This window comes from Genypterus blacodes, unplaced genomic scaffold (genome assembly GCF_046128005.1).
Source record: "Genypterus blacodes isolate CSIRO-AG114 ecotype Tasmania unplaced genomic scaffold, CSIRO-AGI_Gbla_v1 ptg000052l_1, whole genome shotgun sequence".
NCBI classification, from domain to species: domain Eukaryota; kingdom Metazoa; phylum Chordata; class Actinopteri; order Ophidiiformes; family Ophidiidae; genus Genypterus; species Genypterus blacodes.
The window spans coordinates 2,922,416-2,931,926 of record NW_027466864.1 but is presented as its reverse complement, the minus strand read 5'-3'; the positions used below and the strand labels follow the sequence as shown (position 1 = coordinate 2,931,926).

Below are 9,511 nucleotides of genomic sequence, written 5' to 3'. Positions count from 1 at the left end.
ACTAATCAACGTTATTGTTTTTGTAATTTTACACTCTTATGTACATTCTGAATTTAATACCATGTTTACTTTCCTTCTAACAACACTAAGCAGTCGTTTGTGAACTGAGGACACAAAATTGTCCCATTCAACAACACATTCATATAATTGTTACATTCAGCTGCTGCACTTGGGAGCAGGAACAATAAAGTTGTCACGAGTTGGCATCAGAATCGTTCCTACTTTCTCCAGCACATGAAAAATGTCAGTTTCCTTGACATCTTTATTGAAATGAGATGCAAATTACCAGGGAGAGGCCTGATAATTCTTCTGATTTGATACTGTTCACATCCTGCTTAACTGACTCAAATTTTACCACAGGCTGCAAATTATTCTAATTACTTTCTGAGATATGTAATCTACTGCAGTCATTCCACTGACGGAGGAGAAATGTGAATGACGCAGTTTCATTACGCCTGCGTGTGTCTGTAGTAAACTGTTGGTAGTTATGATTCAGATTTTTTTTTTTTGTCCCATTTGCCAGGAGATGTGAGGCAAGTTAGATCACTTCAGTATGGGAATGCTGCCGGCTTGTGGTTATATTTGATTCCCTGAGAGAAATGTGAATGTACTTGATTTGATGTTGAATTTGCTGTTTGGTATAGGTTTAAGTTAAAGATATTGTTTAAGTTAAAGATATTACAGTAAAACTAATGACAGAGGAAGAGACAGGATGACCTCATCTTAGATGTTCCACATTCACAAAACACAGAAGTAAGTCTCTGTCCTTTAACTCAGTGCTGCTAATCACTTGAAAGATGCTTCTGCAGTAAACAGCCATGATCAAAGTGAACATAGTTTTCCTGTGTCCAGATTATTATAGAATCACAATGTAATTACATACAAACATAGAAATGTTTTAGATGACAGAATATGTAGCTGCTATGCACAATGATATTCTTTAATATCAAACCAATTGTTTATGAGGAAGCATTAAGCAATATTAATATGAGCTCATCCAAACAGAATAAATCCCTTCAGAGAACTCATTTGTATTGTTGGTGCAATTATGAACAGTAATAAAACATCTGACATGCGTTTATACAATGATCAGCGACCAGCAGAGGAATCAAACTCAAATCAAAGTTCAGCCAATGATCGACAAGTGTGTGTGTGTGTGTGTGTGTGTGTGTGTGTGTGTGTGTGTGTGTGTGTGTGTGTGTGTGCGCGCGCATGCAGGTGTGTGCATTTGTGTGTGTGTGGAGATAAATATTGATTTTTAAAGGGGGACCTAGATTTACAGAATCCCACCACAAGGCAGTGTCTTTGAACTGATCAGTGCAATTACAGGCAGATAGCTTCAGAGGTCCCATGTTGCAGTGTAATGAATAAGCATGCGTGAGCTCGCATGTAATTTCCCTTCAGAAAGGTGAAAGCAACGCCTCAATAGATTTGGTCTCTAATTTGAAATCTGCTTCACAGCAGCAGCACTGTTCAGAAAACAATTAACAAGGATCAATACACAAAAAGGCACATGTGAAATAAAAAGGAATATCCTGAATTAATAAATATAATGAACAATGAATCTAAAATAAAAATTGTATTGTGTTAAAGAAAACAGTGGTAAAACTTATTAAACCTGGCAAACTGGCAAATTACAAATAATTAATGTCTCACACAGTATGTATGTACATATAGGAGATCCAATATTGTATAAAGAGTGATGGGGTGAATTCATAACTTGTCAGATTCTCTATGCTGATGCAGACTGCAGACAGTTTGGATGAACTGCTTGTGAGGCCTTGCATGTTTACTCAGCCAGCTTTAGATGCATTTCTTAATCTTTAAGTGTTGTTTGCTCTCTTCCTTTCGGTTTACTGTGTGTCCTGCCGTGTGTTTACGCCAGCTGTCAGCTCGCTGCTCTGAGACACACTGCCACCCTGTGGAATAGAGTTAGAATAAAGTTCTAACTGTCAAGACTTTAGGCAACTTTGTGTATGCAAATGTAGGCCATTATTCAGAATAACTGGAAAAGCGGGACATTATAATGCATTTATGAATCACAAAGTAGTAAAGGTTTGATTATTAAGTCTTTAATGGTAATGAAACCACCCCAGTCACTATACGACATAAATAAGATCAAATATTTAGACTGATGGCTGCCTGGAGGGTCCACACTCAGGTCGGGCCACAGCAAAGGGCCACAGCAAAGCCTTGAGCAAGGCAGCTCGTGATTAACTGCATTGGACTCTATGGCAGTAGGAAAGTCCTGAAACTTTGTGTTCTGCAGAGGTTTCATGCTCCCACAACTCTAGAGAATATAGAGGATGGATGGAAGGAAGGTCATTGACAAGATATAATCAACAAACCATTTATTTTACAGCCAAAACAACAATTACTGGGCTCGTTAGTTGCAAACAAACTGACTCATTCACCACCATTCAGTGTGAAATGTGATATGGGTCATTTGTACCAAATTGGATTTGATGCTTTGAATGATTTGATTCATTTTAACCACCTTGTCTACTCTGTGAAAGGTGTGTGTGTGTGTGTGTGTGTGAGAGAGAGAGAAAGAGAGAGAGAGAGAGAGAGAGAGAGAGAGAGAGAGAGAGAGAGAGAGAGAGAGAGAGAGAGAGAGAGCATCACGCCATTGATCCCTCTTAAAGAATTTGTTGTGTGGAGCTACAGGCACAGGAATAAGGAATAACATGAGCAAATCCTCCACAATGTGTCTGACAGAAAAGTTTGACTCAATTAATTGCACTTTAAACAGCTCAATAACTCAGACAGACCCATGTTTAGTTTTCTTCTTTATTGATAGTACAATCTGTTCTGTAGAACTTAAAATCCCTGAACAGTTTCTCTTTCCCTTAACTCAAATTAAGCAACATAATTTCCATTTTCTTTATGTTTACACTTTATTTTAAAAAGTTAGCCTGACTATGTGTTGCATACTTTCCATTTACAATGAAATCATTCCCATTGAGGAATCAACACAAAGAAATATTGCTAAATTAACATACACACATATATGGATTTACAACAGGAGCAACATTTGCAATAGCTTTCATTCTTGTGATTCAAGTGGCTGACACACACACACACACACACACACTACCAAGCAAACACTTCCTCATTGCATCAGTCTGGCAATCATAGCAGAATTTTTGTTGAAGATTTCTCTCCAAAATGTGCAATTATTATGAGGCATCAAAGCTCAAAATGTTTCAGCAGCCAATGTTGACATTTTACTGTGAGCGCCCCCCCAACATATCTAACCTCCACTGACAAATACCTGTGATCCAAAATGTAAAATGTGACCATTGAAAGCTAAAGTATAAATAAATGATCCAGCTGGTCGTCACTTAAACCTACAGGATGGATAATCAGTTAAATATGTGCTTCTAACCATCCGTAGATGTCATAAATATATATGCTTATTAATGTCTCACTCATCAGGTTTGACATCATTTGTTCAACACCGTAATCACTTCAGGACTTCAGTCAGCAATGACAAAACTCAAATCTATGAACAGCCTCATAAAATAATGAGATAATTCTAGTCACTCTTACAAAGAAACACATTAGTCTCATATGTCCCCCACACCGACCTGTAATGCTTATAGCTCTGCCTTTATTAAGCCTTAAGCAGACTTTTTGGAGATACAAGGTTTCACCAGCGCGTTCACTATGACCCCAGCCTTTGGTTAGGGGTGAGCAGCAGCCTGGAGTGGAATATGTGATGTAGTGGAGTGTTTTATTGTGTGAAATATTTCAGTCTTATATGTTTGATCGATTCAAGTTTGTCCTGTTTTCTACATTTACGCTGGATGAGTATGGCAGAGACACTGTTATAGATATGGGACAGATGGGAGAGGACGTGAGGGGAAAATCATGTTTGTCTGTCTGAAGTCACAGTGTTTGTCTGAGTGAGCAGAGAGGAGAAGAGAGGAGAGACGCTGGATTAGAATGCAGAAGGAGCAAAACAACAAGAGTGCTGTGAAACAAAGAAAGGGAGAGTGAGGAGAGAATTCATGATGAAAGTCCAGACAGAAGAGAAAAGCCTGTGTGTGTGAGGGGAGGGGGGGGGCTTCAGATGTAAGCAATGAATTCATTTGCTCTATTATTCTCTCACACCATCTCCTCTGCATACCACCGGACATAAACACCAAATACAACAAATGTAATCGAGCCAATCATGAATGCAAACCCACACACCGACGAGCTACAGGGTGTTTACTGTTTTATAGGCACATTAGAACATTCAGTCACAGAGAGAGGACAGATTAAAGCCCCAATCCGAAGGTTTCAGTTACACAGGAACATGATTTGCTGGTGGAAAAATCACCATCATTTTTCTTCCAGCATGTCACCACACCACACTTCCATTTGAACTCCAGTGCTGAAAAGCAATGTGGACATAAATCATTTAAGGTTTAAAAATACTTCTAAAATTCATGTTCAGCCATCACGAACATCCTTCAGGTAGCAGTGCATTGTTCGACATTGGAAAGGAGGATTAAAAAGGGAGAAATGTGGGACGGGTCCATTTCCTGACGTGGGCCTGACAATATACTATATAGAATACAGCATATTGTATACAGAATTATATACAACACACAGCTGAAATGGACACAGAAGAAGGCAACATGCTCCGTCAGCAGCAAGTATATCAGAAAACACAGTGCAACAGTGTCAGCTTCATCTTCATCATCACTATTTCACTCAGTTTAAAGTGATTCTGCGATGATCATTGTTTTATTAGTACGAGTTGATGAGTAATTGTTTAGTTGAGTCTTCGATTTGACTCTTTTTCTTTGTTATTGTTGTGTCGGGTTGTCAGGTTTAGATGTAAATTCATTATTAGTGTGCATGTTTGTGATAATGTTACAGTGACGTACTAATAAGCCGATTATCGCGCAGAATGTTTACGTCCCAGTTGTCATGGTAACTGCTCTCGGTTTTGTCAGTCACTGCTGGTTTTCCGTCTGTGCGTGCGTGTGTTATTGTCCGTGCCTGTAGCACCTCTGCTGTGTCCAGTCTGGGATTTCTTTGCGTTTTTCCCCGTTTCTTGCGTTGAGTTTGGGTTTTGCATTGTGTGTGGTATGAGTATCTCTGTGTCGTGGGGTCCTCCTGGGTCTTTCATAGCCATGCTGGCCCCTACCATGGCGGGGTAGCTCCGATTCCTCCGCAGCCCTGCGTTCAGAACAGGGAGGCCCCCGGCTAACACACTGGTTCCCAGTCCAGGGGGGGCGAACGGAGCCAATAAAGTGCTTCCAGATGAAATGGAAGTGCCGTGAGGTGAGCGTGTGCGGAAACGTTTCAGCTTGTCCACAAGTCGCAGATTCAGCATCTCTGTTTGCCCGTCGTCTGTCTCTCTCTCTCTCTCTGCCTCGCTCAGCATTTCCCTCAGAATGGTACGGGCCGGCTTGGAGGCTAGGAAGGTGTCATAATAGGGCGGGTTGTCATGAGAGGGGCTGAACTGAAAGATGGGGGATGAGGCAGGAGAGGGCAGAGATTTGAAGCGGGAGTGAGGCGTGGGCGAGTTGGGAGGGGTGGTGGGTAGGAGGAGGGTTTGTGGTCGCTTCTCCAACCGTCTCTCCTCTGCCTCCTCCGGTGTGTCGGTGCTCCTACGCGCCTGCGAGTCTCCCGTAGGCGTCGACGCTCCGCTGGAGTCCACGCCTCGGTCCCAGCTCTGGGGGTCGTACACGGACGCTGATATCCCGCGCTCCAGCAGGAGGCGCACCAGGCCCAGGGAGGTACTGGTGGTCTTGGTGGAGTCTCTCAGGTTGGTGGAGGACTCGGCCAGGGAGAGGGAGAGAGAGAGGCGGCGCGGGGTGCAGCAGGGAGTGTATGAGGGAGTAGCCAGGGTGGAGAACACTACGGGGGAGGCGGTGGGCGTCGGGGTGCAAACGCTGCTCTGACAAGAAGCAACAGCTGGGCTGGAGGTGGAGAGGAGAGAGGATGGAAGAGGAGAAAGGTAAGAGTTACAATCAGCCATCAGCTGGTATTAGACATCAAGTCTTAATACTTGATTTGATTATTTATCTGACGTAGTTATACGTGTTTAAAGTTGTCACTGATTGTGATTGATGCCTCCGCTGCCAGAACAGTCTTGACAAATACAACTCAAAGTGACTAATTACTGCATGAAATTAAGTTTTTGTTCCATTTTAGCGACTGACATGCTCATTGAAAACTAATTACAGTTTAGTGACAGAACGTAGACTTACTGAGGATCACTCCCAATACATTTTTTTTTTTAATATCTCAGTGAAATCCACAGCAAGGAGCAGCAAGACATAACACACCCTCTACACACACTAAGCAAGTGGTTCTCAAACAGTGGTACATGTTTCACAGGAGGTGTTTTGACTGCCCCCTGGTGGTTCCTTCTTATTCATTTATGTACTAATAACTCTCTCCATGTGTTTACTGTGCTGCTGTGCTTTGTTGGTCTCATTTACTGTTTGCTTTATCGTGTTTGTGTTTATTTAATTATGAACTTTCCAATGTGATCATCAGGTGGTACTTACAGCTGAAGTTTTGGTTTGTCTGGTTGGTGCTTGACTCATAACATTTGAGAATCACAGTACATTACAGCGGCTCATTATTCACACTCCAGTTAGATTTGATCAGTGGTTGAAGTGGCCATGTTAGATGCTGGATTGTTAGTTAGGAACATGCTGACAGAAACAACAGAAGCTAATTTGATCCGCCAACATTATCTTATCATTTGATGCAGTATCATCATCATTGTCTAAGAGAGCAGAGTTAGAAGAAGTGGAGTTACTTTGGTTTCCTCACACACACACTCTCTATGGGACTGCACCCCCATGCAGCGCCTCACCCACATGTACGCTCACGGGGCAAACTCAGAGGCTCTGCTCTATGCTGGCCATCACAACCATATGATACAACCCCACTTCCTCGTCCTCATCACATGACCTGCCATAGCCAATCAGACAGCAGGGAAACAGAGAACGTCAAGTCAGCAATGTTCTATGGCATCGAAGTAACCAAAAGCTGCAGCAGGGGGGAGTGGAGGGTGTTTTGCTGCTTGGTTTGGTTCGAGCCACAATCAACTAATCAATCAACTGTTATATAGAAATAGAAATAGAATAGAAATTAAGAAACTAATAATCATTCTTATAGCTATAATGCAGATTCCGAGACGACGGGAGGGAAAATAATCTGCCATCAAGTTTTTCTAAATATATGATACAAGCTAAAATAGCATCTATACGTCATCATCACGTGTGTATTTGTACCTGGAGGACACAGACGTCAGCTGATCAGACGGGTGGAGAATCCTGCAGTTGGTGAAGGTGTATGTGGAGCTGGTGTGAGACGCACACTTCCCTGGGAAGTTAACTAGAGAAGAGGAGGATAACAGAAACGATTAGTACTGAGTGAGACGCACGGTGCCAAACAAAAACTGATTGTGCAGACAATTAAGAGGAGGAAATAACAGCTGCAGACCCAGAGCAGAAGCACCAGCACACTTTGTATCTGCCTGTTTGCACCTGAGCTGCACAGTAAGAAGCCTGCGTTTGCATCTCATCTAAAAACAATCACACACCTTGCAGCAAAACACAGCTGGTGCACAAACGCATCTCACAGCAAAAGGGCAAAAAGAATGATTTTCGAATAATCAATAAACCTCAGGGGCAACTTCTTTTACATCATGGTGAAGTAGCTCCTCAGGGCTAATCTGAACCAGCTTTGTTTTAATGCAAGGAAGATGAGCAGTGACACCTGCAGGCTCGCTCAGCAAGGCTTTGACATTTAACTGCAGAATAAAGGAAATAAAGGTGTTTCCCCTTTACTTAGTTCTGTTCATTCACCAGCTTCACCACATACATTACTGATCTCTATAGACATGCAGCAGTGCCACTTTATACTCTATACACCTGCATAATGCATGGGTTTACTGCACTAAAATGCACCTGTGAAGAGCAGTGTGTCCCCCTTTGTGCATGTGTGAGTGTAACAGAGAAGGTGACCTTAAACCAAAGCTACAAGGTCAAATCCAATATTAACTAAGCAAATGGTGCCACGAGTTCATGTGACTTGGACAGCTGCACTTGGACACCTGATTCTCGTGTGTGCATGCGTGTGTGTTTGTGTACCACACGGTGCCACGGGTGTAAGGGCTGACTGCTCTTAGAAGCATGTTGTGATTGATCATAGTAACTAACACTTGTAAATAAATAGATAGATATACTATGACGACTATAAATAGATATCTATATTTTTGTGACTATCAATCACAAAAAATACTTATATACAGCTTTCTAAGTATGACCTTCAATCCTTGAAATCATGTCTTTAGAGATCAGTAGTGTTGCAAAAGCCCCATAAAGATGCTGCCTTCAGGAGAATTGGTTGAAGAGGGAAGATGTGCGTGGAATCAGATCCAAAAATAAGCATGATTGGTTCAAATAAGGTGAAAAAAGTATGAATTGTGAAGAAAAGACGAGGAAGATGTGAAATGTAGTAAAAAAAGAATAAAAAAGTACTCTGATTTGATGGGGTACCATGGCTGCATACATGAGGACTGCCGGTGGGATGGATGGGTGGATGGGTGGGTGTGGAAGGGACGTTACAGTGTGGTAGTGAGATGTCCAGTGCATGCCTCCCCCACTCCCTCCACCCAAGCTCTCCTTGCCCTCCCCTCCCTTGGGGTTCCAGTGTTGAAAGTTGAGGTGGGGGTATGGTTGGAGAGTTATGAACCCAGCTAAGAGGCTCCCTCACCGGCCATGCTGTCCACTGTGCTGGGCTGTGAGGCCTGGAACTCCTTATGGTTCACCTGCCCGTTCATCTCAGAGGAAGACAGGGGAGTAAGAGGAGGGGAGGGGATGAGTGAGGGGACGGACACGTTTGCAACACGTCCATCTTTTCCTCTTAGTGCTCCTCTGAACCCGCAAATGTCTCCGTGCAAAGTTTCTGATGGGCTTCGGTCATCAGAGTCTCCATTTTGGTTGTGGCAGACAGAGGGAGTAGAGGTAGAACATGGCTGATCAAAGAGAGCTGGACCGTCTCCTGAAAGGCCAAGGAATGAATCGCTCATTTCATCCTCCTCTGGTTGGTCCAGCTGCCAGCTGTCTTCCTGTTCCTGCTCATGCGCTAAAGTGCGGAAGCCCTTAGTGACCACACCAGGCCGAGGGTCCAGCAGTCCTCCTAAGTGGGGTTGGGCCAATTGCTGCCATGCATGCAGGGTAGCAGAACCTGTGGAGAAGCCAGGACAAAATTCAATGGATGTCACATCACTGGTGGAAGAAATGTATCTCCTAATCTATATGTTCAACCAACATATTTTGAGTGAATTGAAAATGATTCTTGTTGAGACTCACATAAACAAAATGCACAAATGAATAAAACGTCTCAAATAAAAAAACACCCCCATGATGAGCACAGGACACCATTAGTACTGGGAACATTTTAGTTGAATTCTATCACAAAAATAAAATGAAATGCCTGGTAGGATACATAAATAATATGTAGCACAGACATGACCACATTCTCCTGA

At 42.7% G+C, this 9,511-nt stretch overlaps 1 protein-coding gene across 1 annotated transcript in view; it reads right to left on the bottom strand.

The window, feature by feature from the left end:
• Nucleotides 1–2,776: 2,776 nt before the first annotated feature.
• Nucleotides 2,777–9,511, bottom strand: part of trak1a (trafficking protein, kinesin binding 1a) — a 31,271-nt gene continuing 24,536 nt past the window's right edge. Inside the window, exons 14-16 of the mRNA XM_076150378.1 lie at nucleotides 8,737–9,210; nucleotides 7,257–7,353; nucleotides 2,777–5,927 (exon numbers count right to left, since the gene is read on the bottom strand). Of these exons, the coding sequence (XP_076006493.1) occupies nucleotides 4,946–5,927; nucleotides 7,257–7,353; nucleotides 8,737–9,210 (1,553 nt within the window). The 3' untranslated portion in view covers nucleotides 2,777–4,945. The remainder of the gene's footprint in view (nucleotides 5,928–7,256; nucleotides 7,354–8,736; nucleotides 9,211–9,511) is intronic.